The following is a 12,975-nucleotide window of genomic DNA, read 5'->3' as shown; positions in this document are numbered from 1 at the left end:
GAGCAGGAAAGCTGACGTTTCGGGCCTAGACCCTCCTTCAGACCCTTTTTCTGAAGAAGGATCTCGACCCGAAACGTCAGCTTTCCTGCTCCTCTGATGCTGCTTGGCCTGCTTTGTTCATCCAGCTCTACACCTTGTTATCTCAGATTGTCCAGCATCTGCAGTTCCTACTATCTCTGGAACATCCTGATAAACCTCTTTTGCATCCTCTCCAAGGTCTCCACATCCTTCCTATAGTGTGGTGGCCAGAACTGCACACAGTAGTCCAAGTGCAGCAGTGAAATGAAAAAGAGTTAATATTTCTTCTGCACTGCAGACCTGTACAAGTTCTATTTTACTTGAAGCAGGTAGCCAATCTATAAATGTCAGTATTGTTACTAACAATAAAAGTGTAATTGATTCTATTTGGATTGATCTTGGTTGGGACTCTAACTATACTATATGCTGCATTTTCTGTTTTATTCTGATGACCAAATTAAGTATTAATTAAATGGATGCAGTTGAGGTTCTCAAAGCAAAGTTCCCCTCTTCAAATTTCTTGAGCCATCCTTTCTGTATGAGTTTGACTATTCTATGCACATAAATAGATGTGTACAGCTTGCCTTATTGCTTTTCCATGGAATATTTTATGGCTGCTGTGTATACTATCTAAAAGATGCATTCCAGCAGTACAGCAATGCTGTTGAAGACCACAGCATCTCCCAAATCCACAGACTTCTCCATTTTAAAGGACCAGGGCAGTAAATACATGAGTAAACCACCACTTGCAAGTTCTCCTCCATACACACCAACCTAACTTGGAACTATGTTACTGATTGAATTAGCTTTTCTAGCTGAAAATCCTGGAATTCTTTCCTTAACAGCACTAAGCGTATCCGTATAACAGACTGCAGGACTTCAACAAGGTGGCTCACCACTGTTTTCTTGAGGACAATTGAGGATGGGCAATAAATGATACTCCTATCCTGTTAGTGAATAAAACAAATGTTCTCCACAATGATCCTCGCTGGCATAATATTTTAAGTGATTAACAACTCCACCAAGGTGGGAGTCAGAGGAGTTCCTGACAAATGACGTTGTACATGAGTACAGTTGGTGTTAATGTTCCTGAATGAGAACATAGAAATAAAAGCAAATTACTGCACATACTGTAGATCTGAAATAAAAACAGAGTGCTGGTGAAATTCAGGTTTGGCGGCATCCGTAAGGAGAGAAAAGTTAATGTTTCGAGTTTTTATGCTGTTGGTAAAAGGGACAGAGCAGCAAGTGGAACAGCTGATTAAAGTGCTTAGAGCAAAACAGAAAGGGAGCACTGACAGAGAGTGGGAAAGACACAAAATAGATGTTAATGATAGGCATAGAACTGAGGAAGGGTCACCGGACCCGAAACATTAACTCTGTTTTTTCCTTCACAGACCTGCTGGGCTTTTCCAGCAACTTTGTTTTTGTTCCTAATTTACAGCATCTGCAGTTCTTTCGGTTTTCATATAAACTAGATCCTGGAGGGGAAGGGGGTGCCATCAAAATGAAGGGTGGTATACATGCTCTGAAGTTATTGAATTCAGTGTTGAGGGTCGGCACAGTGGCTCAATAGTTAGCACTGCTGCCTCATGGCACCAGGCACCTAGGTTCAATTCCAGCCTCAGGTGACTGCCCGTGTGGAGTTTGCACATTCTCCTGTTGCCTGTGTGCAAGTTAGGTGGATTAGCGATGCTAAATTGCCTATAGTGTCCAGCGATCTGCAAACTAGGTGGAATAGCCATAGTACATGTGGGATTACAGGGATAGGTTGGTCTGGATGTGGTGCTCTTTGGAGGGTCGGTGTAGATTCGATGGGCTGAATGACCTCTTTCCACACTGTAGGGCTTCTGTGATGCTATGAAGGCCATAATAGGAAGAAAAAGGTGCCATTCTTCCAGCTTGCATTGGGCTTTGCAGTGCACAGCATCAAACCTAGGACAGAAATGTTAGCAAAACCAAAGAATAGGAAAAAAACTGGTTGAATTCCTGATGCTGTTTAATTCCATTGCTGACTTTGCTCAGCACACCAAGATTTGGCCTGAATTAGTACATCTGTATGCATCGCAGGGGCAGCTGATTAACCTAAATTCAAGTCTAATTGTTCAAGTAACATAACACGAGCAGATATTTCAACAATCATTATAGTCAAAGCCCAAAAACATTTCCAATTCATAAGCCAACTCGAAGCATTTACTTTGTGCTGAGAAGTGACTGCTTGAGTAAGAATGGGTATTCTAAGTTCCAGTGATTGAATTACAGGAAATTTGTGGAAATCAGTACTAAAAGTATAGTTTTCCCTGTATTTTATTTTCTAATATTTAAATACATTTTCTGTCACAACAAGAAGTGAAGTAGCAACCTGCTGATTATCTGCAGTTGAGCTTGTGATGAGGATTCTTCTCTGTCCTGCCAGATGATTCCACTTGCAGCAGTTAGCAATACCGTTGCGCATCCAATTTCTTTTATCTGAAAGCACACAATACACAGTGTTGTATCTTTATAAAATATATTTTTATTGATGATCTCTCAGCATCCGGGAAGCTTACAAAATGCACAACTTGGATCAAGGTGTACAATTAATTTGAAAATATTGAGACACAATAAATAATCTGCAAGGCGTACTCCTCTCTGACAATGGTGCCAGCAGCCCCTCTGATAAAAATGATTCTATAAAACAGCAGGGTGTAAATGATTCTCAATGCATTGAATTTCATCTTATCTACTAATACAGTGTAGGTCCTTCAACATACTGGCTTAAAAAGCTCTCTTCGATAAACTTTGAGAATTCCGCTCCAAATAAACGTGGGGACAGAGAGGGTTCAGAGGGTTGGTACACATTCAATGGGCCGAATGGCCTCTTTCCACACTGGGAGCTCTATGATTCTAAACTTTTAACACTATGATCACCCCACTTAATGTTGGAGAAGCTGAAATTTCCTACTACCACTATCATATTTTCTGAAATTTGCCTACTTATCTGCACCTGTATTTCTCTCCTGTTAGGAGGCCTATTGTATACTCCCAGTGATGTGTTTGTTCCTTTTTTGGATTTTAATTTCTACCTATGTTGCTTCATTTGAGGAACCATCTCAGATGTCATCCTTCCTTACTGCTGTAATTGATCCTTTGGTCAATATTTGACACCCTGTCTTCTTTTGCCTCCTCCTCTGTCTTGCCCCTTGTGACCTAGGCTAGCTTTCAATTCCCGGTTTTGTTTATTTAATGTCAATTCCACCAACTGCTATGGTGGGATATGAACCCATGACTCCAAAGTATTGGTCTGGGCCTTTGGATTACAAGTCCAAAGACATAATCACTACACCACCATCTCAACCTCTAAACTGTTCACAAGGACAAATTTGATTCAGAAGCTCCGTGCTTGAATGAGAAGAACAGGTTTGGTCTTGCCTCAGTTTCCACTGTGCATGAATCTAACACAAAGTGGTTGATAAATTGGCACTAGATTAGTGCTGTCATACAGCATGCCTACTGAAATCTCATTGTTTCTTTTAAAAATAAAGGAGAGAATAAATAGAGTTAAAAGACTGGACAGTAAAATTTTGATTGGATCTATTCTAAATGCTCATTTTTCTCCCTCGCAGGTTTGATCCCAAGCGTGCTGTACAGCAACTTCGGGCCTGTGGTGTGTTAGAGACTATTCGTATCAGTGCTGCGGGTTACCCATCAAGGTAGGTGCATGGATCATGCTACTTTTACAGAGTTCATCCAAAGCAATTTCTGCATAGAAATGGATGGAGTTTTATCATTGCTATAAAGTACACGCTGGATATAAACAAAAGTATTTCACGAACAAGTTACTATGGGCTGAACATTGCAAAGAATGGCAATTGATATCAGAGTGACAAAAGTGTTGTGGTGTAGAAGGTGGGCCATTCAGTCCCATTGTGCCTGCACCAACTCTTCAAAGGGACATCATTACCGACTGCCAATCTCTCTCATTTTCCTCGTATCCTTGCTGCCTGTACCACATGTCCAGGCAGTGCATTCCATACCCTTAACTATGTGCTGAGTAATAAAGATTTTTCTTACATCACCTTTGCTTCTTTTGCACGTTACTTTAAATCTATGCCATCTTCATGTTATTTGCTATTTATTCTGTTATTTATTGCTATTTATTCTGTCCTGCTACTCATGATTTTGAAAACCTCTATCAAATCTCCTCTCAGCTTGCTTCTCTCCAAGAACAGTCCCAGCTTCTTCAGTCTATTGCCACTTTGCTCCATCATTTTTTCCATTAGTCCTCTGCAACACCTTTCTAGCTGGGAATTCCATTCCTGGCTCCTTCAGAAATGCAGACCATATCTGAAATTAATACAAATCTCTCATCATGCATGGTAGTCAGGGAAAGTCAAATCCAGGTACCTTCTTGCCACAATCAGTGTGCTGTGTTCTGACATTTAAATGTCTGGCAGCATAGCCAGACACTTTTTCACAGTAGCTGTCAAAAAGTAAGTGTGAGGTTACCTTGTGAGTTTAAGCATGTGATAGAGTGCTTAGGGTAGTTCAAGAAGTGGGAATGTTGTGGCTGGTAGCAGTCAAAGGTATTTGTCTGGACTGGTGTTGGGAATTTGGAGGGGGCATGGGGGGAATGTTCAGTAAGATTGGTGAGGTGGGATGGAGGAGGGGTTGCCAGAGGTTGGGAGAGGTGTACTTGATAGGTTGAGGAGTGGTAAGTTGGAGGGGGTCAGCTTAATAGTTTCCCAGGAGTTGGATTTCATTTCTAATCGTCTCTCTTTTTTTTCCTAAATAATTACAAATTCAACTGAAGTGAACCTTGCCAATTTTTTGCTTTTAATAGACTCTTTCAGAGGGCTCCAGACAGAGCAAAATTGCCCATCGGAATCTTCAATGTCCCAAACAATTTGCATAGGGTTTGCTGTGTCAAAGCTCAACTCCAGTCTGAGCTGCCCAAGTGACTATCTGGCCATCGGAACATCTAGACCTTTATTTCAAATTTGAAGAGTATCTGTGTCATCTCGGTGTGTTCCTAAGGTACCCACTACTGGGATGGACATGATGAAGAACTTCTGAGTTCCAGCAGTTCATGTCATTTCTTGTGCCAGTTCTCCTGTTGGCCTCTGGGAAAATCCATGAGCATAAAATAAAGAAGCTAACTACTGATGAGCTTTCTGCAAAAGTGCAAACTGGAGTAGATGCAACGTCTGCAGCAGTAATGTGACACCAGTGTAAAACAGATTGAACTCAGAAACTAAGTTGAATGCCAACTGAGAAAAGAACAGTGATGTTATATAAATTAATTCTTTCCTCCTCACCTTCCTCTTCTCATCTGTAGTGAGATACGAGGCATACAAAGCACATGATTTGGCTGTTTCCATTGCTATATTTGCCTAGATCAGGCCACGAGCTTGTCACTGAGGGCAAGGCGTAACGTACCACATCAAATATTGGGGTCTTTCACTGTTCTTTCTATGGCGATCATGTCCTGGAGTGGAACTTGAATGTTGAACTTCTGTCTCTGAGACCCACTGCAATCTCTACCTGCCTTGTAATTATTTCTTTCCAGCATCGCATCCATTGGTTACTCCATTAAAAATTAAATAATAATATATTTTGAATCTGTTTATATTGACTACTTTGCTAAAACTTGGCTCATAATTCTATTTCTCATGAGTGAAAAGGTCCCATCTGATTTGTCTTTTTATTTATCCTAATTTCTTTAGGTTTTCTCTTTATACAAATAATTGAACCTACCCCTGTACTGAACAATTTGTTTGGATCAATAACATGGTCTATGAACAAAACTGAGTATAAAATGAAATTGATTTTGTTTCCTAAAAATATCCACTTAGTGTTCTTCTGACTATCTACATCTAATGTATTTCCTCCATAACTTGCTGGACAAGTGACCTCACGAGCCAACAAAAAATTATGCAGCTGAGTTGTCACAGTGCCAAATATATTTTTTGATAGGTGGACGTACCATGAATTCTTCGACCGATATAGAGTCCTAATGACCAAGAAGAATATATTAAACGATAAGAAAGAGACTTGTAAGAAACTTCTTGAAATCGTTATCAAGGTAAGAATTTCGTGGAGGCAGTGGCATTGTAGTGATGTCACTGGACTATTAATCTGGACGCTCAACCTGTTCATGACCATGTGTTCATGTGTTCAAATCCTGCCATGCAATATTGTGAAATTTGAATTCTATAAAAACAAAGTTAAGAGCTAGTGAATTTTTTATATTTTAAAATCCCATCTGGTTCACTAATGTCCTTTTAGGGAATGAAACTGCCATCCTTATCTTGTCTGGCCAACATGTAATTCCAGACCCACAGCAATGTGGTTGACTCTCAACTGCCTCTGGGCAGTTAGGGATGGGCAATGCTGATTTAGCCAGTGATGCCCACACTCCGTTTAGAATGAAAAAAACTTTGTGCCAGTAGAGAGTTACGTCCTTATTAATGGAGTCTGTCTCTGTCTCTGCCTCTCTCTGTCAGAAAATAACTTCTTGCCAATTTTGCCTGCAGAAACATCATAGGCATGTTCCAATATATGTATATGCTGTTCTTGTACTGATAGTAAATACTGATACATTTTGGAAGCAGTAACCAGACAAGGGAGTACTAAATGAAATGGCAGGACACTAGGAAGCTCAGAAGCAGAGGGATCTTGAAGCGCTTGTCCACAGATCCCTGAAGCCAGCAGGGCTGGTTAATAGGGTAGTTAAGAAGGCATACAGAATACTTGCCTTTATCAGTGGTGGCATAGATTATAAAAGCAGGGAGATTATGTTGGAGCTGTACAGGACTTTTGGTTAGACCATAACTGTGCTGTGTGCAGTTCTGGCCACCGCACTATAGGAATGATGTGATTGCACTGGAGGGGGTGCAGAGGAGATTCACCAAGATGTTGCCTGGGATGGAGTGATTTAGCTATGGATAGGTTCAGGTTATTTCTTTAGAGAGAGAATGTTGAGCTTGGACATGATTGAGGTGAGTAAGATTGAGGAGTATGGACAAGCTGGATAGGAAGCACCTGTTCTGTTAAGTTGAAGAGTTGATAATACGGGACCATAATGTTGAGGTGAAAGGCAGGAGCTTTAGAGCTGATTTGAGGGAAAAGAAATTTCATCCAAAGGGTGACAGCAATCTGGGATTCTGTGTGTGTGTTGATGTATATGTGTGGATGTGTTGGTAGTTGAGGCACAAAACCTCAACCTTTAAAAAGTACTTAGACGAGCACTTGAAATGTCACAACATTCAAGGCTGTGGCCAAGTGCTGGAAAGTGAGATTCATGTAAAATTAGATTAGATTTTTGGCACAGTCTTGATGGGCTGAACAGCCTCTTCTCTACTGTATGATTCCACAAATTGTATCATTCAATCACTCAGTAAACAGCTTTTTCTGTGATATTTTTCAGGATCCTGATAAATTCCAGTTTGGCCGATCCAAAATCTTCTTCCGTGCTGGTCAGGTGGCATATTTGGAGAAACTGCGAGCAGATAAGTTCCGAGCTGCATGTATGATGATACAGAAGACTGTTCGCGGTTGGTTACAGAGAATTAAGTATAGACGGATGAAGAAGGCCGCCATCACTATTCAGAAACATGTTCGGGGCTATCAAGCTCGCAGGTAGGCTCTATTCTTAGGACTTTAGTGAGTTATTAGCGACTGAAGGGACATACCAACTCAGACAGCTAACATGTTCTGACTGTCCAGTCTCCTCTGCTACCCTAATATCGAACTTACTATGAAGTAGGTGCCATTTAACACCTCCACAAGCCCCACAGACGACATATGGAAACAACATTAGTCTATGGAAAGAACTTACCAATTATTTGAGTTGTTTAATGTTATTATGTAGTTTCTGGATCAATACAGGAAGTTTCAACTAACATCAAAGATAATCATGCTTGCTGAAGATGGGTCAAAATCTTGATTGAGGGATGCGAGGGCTGTCAGGTAGGAGATATTGAGTAGAATAGGTCTCAATTTTCTGGAGTTAAGAAGAATTAGGTCTTATTGAAAAATATAAAATTGTGAAAGGACTTGATCAGGCTGCTTGCCTTTGCCAGAGAGTTGAGAACTATGGGTCATTTGGGACTGAGCTGAGGAGAAATTTCTTCAGTTACAAAGTTATGAATCTTTGAAATTATCTTAGAGGGCTGTGAATATTCAGAGTACGTTCAAGATGGAGATTGACAGATTGCTGGAGACTAAAGGAATGAAGGGAATAGACCAGGATTTAATTCAGTCGCAATCTTATTAAATGGCAGAGCAGGTTCAATGGGCCTTCTGGTACTTTGACTCTGATTTCTTATGTTCTGAAAATCTCATCAACAGCTTCAAAGAAAGCCCTACAATGGGGAACCTGTGACTTAAAAGCAATTAATTAATATAAGGTTTTGTAGCTTAAGTTGTAGTTATGTCAAAAATTCTTTCACTTGTGTTGGCTGGGGGCAAAAGCATGTGCCTGAAGAGGGGTGTCATAGTCATAAAGGTGTACAGCATGAAAACAGTCCCTTTGGTCCAACTTGTCTGGAATAAAATTGGTGGTGCATTTCTTGGATCTGGTTAGAATCATATAATTGTGGAACTTTATAGTACAGAAGGAGGCTATTCAACTCATCATGACTGCTCCAGCTCCCAAAACAGCTACCCAGTTTGTCCCATTCTCTAGCCTTATCTCCATAGCCCTCTAATTTCTTTACTTTCAAATATATGTCTAGCTGTCTCTTGAAACCTCCTATGGAATCTGCCTCCACCACTCTCCCAGGTAGCCCATTCCAAATTCTAACAACTGAGTTTCTCCTCATTTCACTCCTAGCTTTCTTGCTGACAATCTTCAAGTTGTTACCCCTAGTTACTGACATACCAACTCGTGGGAATAGAATATCCTTCTTTACATTGTCAGTATTGTTCACATTTTGAACACCTTGATAAGTTCATCACTTAGTCTTCTCTGCTCCAAGGAGAGTAAACCAAATTTCTCTAATCTTTCCTTGTGTCCAATATCCCTCTTTCCTGGTATCATTCTGTTAAATCTCCTTTGTACTCTTTCCAGGGCTTTATTTTTAATTCACTCACACGATGTGGCATCTCTGGCTAGGCCAGCATTCATTTTAACATCTTCTTTTAAGGTGCCCAAAACTGAACACAGTATTCCAAACAAAAAAAAAAGTTGCTGGAAAAGCTCAGCAGGTCTGGCAGCATCTATGAAGGAGAAAACAGAGTTAATGTTTGGGGTCCGGTGACCCTTCTAAGGGTCACTGGACCTGAAACGTTAACTCTGTTTTCTCCTTCACAGATGCTGCCAGACCCGCTGAGCTTTTCCAGCAACTTTTTTTTTGTTCCTGATTTGCAGCATCCTCAGTTCTTTTGCTTTTTATACAGTACTCCAAATGTGGTCTGACTAATGATTTGTCGAGGTGTAGCATCACTTCCTTGCTTTTATACTCTACGCCTCTTAATAAACACAATGATCCTATAAGCTGTCCGACCAACGTTTCAACTTCTATGGCCACCTTCAGGGAATGACATATGTGAGCCCTGAGGTCCCACTGCTCCTGTACTCCTGTAGTTCCAGCAATGGTCACTAATTGAATTTGCCACTCCTGGTACTATAGAGCTGCTAACTATTTGGATGGCAGCTGTCGAAGACTACTACTTCTGCAGGCATGGACAGAAGTCTCAAGAGGCCAAGCTCAGCAGCTGTCCATTTCATTGGTGGGCTTTGGACTGACGTGGTATCCCTGTCCTCAAGCATAAAACGTGGTTTCCAAAAGCTCAATACAAAAGCGTATTTCCCTGCAGCTATTCTCCTCCTCACCAGAAGAGGCTGCACAGCAAGGTGTAAATCGCCAAGTGTCAACCACGGATGCCTCCCATCCAGGCCTGGTGACTTCTCTGCCTGGAGTGCTGCCAGCCATTTTAGCAGCTCGGAAGAAGGGTCACTGAACCCGAAACATTAACTCTGCTTTCTCTCCATAGATGCTGCCAGACTTGCTGAGCTTTTTCCAGCAATTTCTGCTTTCTTTCTGATTTCCAGCATCTGCAGTTCATCGGGTTTTTGTTTTGCTATTTTAGCACCTCTTCTTTCTCTGCCACTATACTGCTCAGTTGCTCAGCAGCCCCCTGTTGCTGCACCACATACTTGTTTGATATCCTTGGGTGTAGGCATTAAAGGCTTGTACGTTGTCTGATTGTAGTAACGTCTCAGCTGAGTTTAGTCTTATTAAACCACTTGCATCCTAACCACTTTGAAGGGAGATAAAATAAGTTTCACGGTATTATGGTGAGCGATAGTGTCCCTATCTTTGGGCCACAAGGTCCAGACAACTGCCCTGGATGTGCATCATACGTGTTCAAGCAGATTTTGCCTTATGTAAAAGAGCATTCTCTCACCTGCTGTCCTGAAGGTTCTCGCTATGTTGGAAGTAGAATTCCAGTTGTCAAGAACCTTCTAGAATGTTTCCTTCTTTGTTTTCCTCAACAACAAATATGACCACCTACTCTATCGCATGAAGCATCACAATTGCAGATGCCAGCCCCCTGCACCACCTCTTCCCCCGCCCCAACCCCACACCACCAAGGTCCAATCATCTGACCCAGTGTCCTCTTTCCCCCACATCCTTTTCTTTTGCATTATCCATTATATCCCAGCATTAAAGTCTCCTTAATTTCTTCCTCTCAAAACTCTTGAGCCTACCTTGATTTAAGATTTTGATCTTTTTTTAAATTTTAAAATTGTATTTTAAGACATGTTGCATTACTTGCATCTATTTTTATCAGATAGCCTGCCTCCATGCATTCTTGTTAATGCTCTGTTCATTTTGGTCATTCAAAGATTGGTGGATTTGTTGCGAAAAACAAGAGCTGCAGTCATTTTTCAGAAGCAGTATAGGATGCTTGTTGTGCGACGAAAGTATCTGCATATCCGCAATGCAGCCATCACAATTCAGGCTTACACTCGTGGAAGGTTTGTCAGGCAGGTGTACCATGAGGTAAGTGTTTCATGTTTCTGTGTTGAAGTTTACACACAAAGCTAGGTTCTAATTTTCAATCTTTAAAACAAAAGGCCCGTTAGCTCCATGAGGCACATTTTGTCTGATTCTGGGCCCAATGATAACCTCAATGTTTTTCAGGATTTCTGGTCCCACCTGTGAAGTGAGCACAAGTCCAAAATTGGACCTTGATCATTACTTACTAAATTGGGTATTGCAGCCTCCACAGGCAGCTCACCATTGCACAAGATGAATTTCTTGACCAAAATTGACACACAGCAGGGGAGTGGAAGCATGTTGATTGTATCCTGGCGCAACCACCAGTGATGCTGTGGAGCTCAGAAGGACACTCCTTGTTCTACCTTCTTGAATTTTGAAAATGTCCAAACTTACCTTTTTGGTGGCAGCTCCTTGCTAGGCAGCTTTCACACCTATAGAAGCCGAGCAGGGCAACCCAGCTTCTTGAAGGAGGGGATTTATGCAAATATTACATCTCCTCATTAGCATGTCTGAAAACCCCAGTGTTGATTTAGGTATCCATCAAAATATGCAGGTATCCATCAAAATATGCAGGAATCCAATAAGTACAATGTACTGTTGCAGGTTTTCCAGCATCCTTGCAGTAGAGGTCATAGCCCTTTGAAATTGGTCATTTATGATCATGATGTCTGTGAAGAAAAACATGTGTTTTCTGAGGAAGTAGCAGAATAATGACCAATTAACAATGATTATGTGCTGAAGGATTACTTGGTATTATAGTAGATGTTTTCTCATGATTCACACTTACAGTTAGTAATTCCTTGTAAAGTATTGATTTGGTCAACATTTTTTCATTATAACATTGCAAATGCAATAGGCAATATATATCCTTTTAGTATTATGATATTCATGATTAGGTCACTTACTTCATGTTTGTCCTCAAATTTTCAACTCTCTAGTCAGTTTTATTACAGTGAAATAAATATTTTATTTTTGGTAGGAATGCATTTGGTTATTATCGAATGCGCTGGCTAAGATATTAATACTTTGGAAATTGGTGCAAAGGACATGTAATGCTGCCATTGTTACTCGAGGCTTTGAGTCAGGACAGGTAGAATGGAAAAAAAATAGATTCTAAACCACCATAAGGGACAATGTGTGCGCACAACTCACTAAATCTGTCTTTGGGGAATAATGTGGAATAAACAGATCAGCTCAAAAATCACCCTTTTTCTTCCTACACTTACTATGTGCCACTCCTAGACCACAGATTTCCCAAAAGTAAAATATAATCCATTTTATTATTAATTAGGAGACAGTGCTAAATGCACAGATAAACAAATCAAAAACAGGTGAATAAATATTACAATAACTATCTGTGACTCCCTGTCACATTCTGTGGCAGGTTCTGAAAGGCCATAACTCTCCAGTTTCTGCATTAATTTTTGAGAATATCTGATTCTGTCACTGCTTTTTGATGCAATGTCTCACATTTCAAAATATATAATTATGACTTTAGGTACAAAAACAGAAGTTTCTGGAAAAGCTCAGCAGATCTTTAGTTCTTCAGTCTTCAGGACCCTTCAGTTCTGAGGAAGGGTCACTGGACCCGAAACGTTAACTCTGATTTTTTTTTTCCTTCACAGATGCTGCCAGACCTGCTAAGCTTTTCCAGCAACTTTTGTTCTTGTTCCTGATTTACACCATCCACGGCTCTCTTGGTTTTTATGACTTTAGGTAGCCTGGTTGAATTTTGTTGGTATGAAGTCAAAAGGGCTGTTTTTAGGCCTGTGACCCTATCAGTGAATGCATCCTAAGTAGAAGTCCAGGTTGAGTTCATTATCAGCAATGTGAGATATTTACAAATTATTGGATAATGTGGATTTAAACTTTATCTCTGATTTTTGAGGCTTCTAGTTGCATGCATTAGATGTCAAAAAAATTGAGCTTCCACCATATAGATTTTATATTTTTTAACAAATAATAA

The 12,975-nt window shown here is 40.5% G+C and overlaps 1 protein-coding gene across 2 annotated transcripts in view; it reads left to right on the top strand.

Annotated features, from left to right (window-relative positions):
- myo5b (myosin VB) overlaps positions 1-12,975 on the top strand; it is a 239,750-nt gene that overhangs the window by 158,257 nt on the left and 68,518 nt on the right. For both annotated transcript variants that reach the window (XM_048599568.1, XM_048599561.1), the window contains exons 17-20: positions 3,624-3,710; positions 5,974-6,082; positions 7,427-7,638; positions 10,853-11,009. In XM_048599568.1, the coding sequence (XP_048455525.1) occupies positions 3,624-3,710; positions 5,974-6,082; positions 7,427-7,638; positions 10,853-11,009 (565 nt within the window). The remainder of the gene's footprint in view (positions 1-3,623; positions 3,711-5,973; positions 6,083-7,426; positions 7,639-10,852; positions 11,010-12,975) is intronic.

This window comes from Rhincodon typus, chromosome 1, assembly GCF_021869965.1.
Source record: "Rhincodon typus isolate 14 chromosome 1, sRhiTyp1.1, whole genome shotgun sequence".
In the NCBI taxonomy this organism is placed as follows: Eukaryota; Metazoa; Chordata; class Chondrichthyes; order Orectolobiformes; family Rhincodontidae; genus Rhincodon; species Rhincodon typus.
The sequence above is the reverse complement of the archived record's forward strand: the minus strand, read 5'-3'. Positions and strand labels throughout refer to the sequence as shown.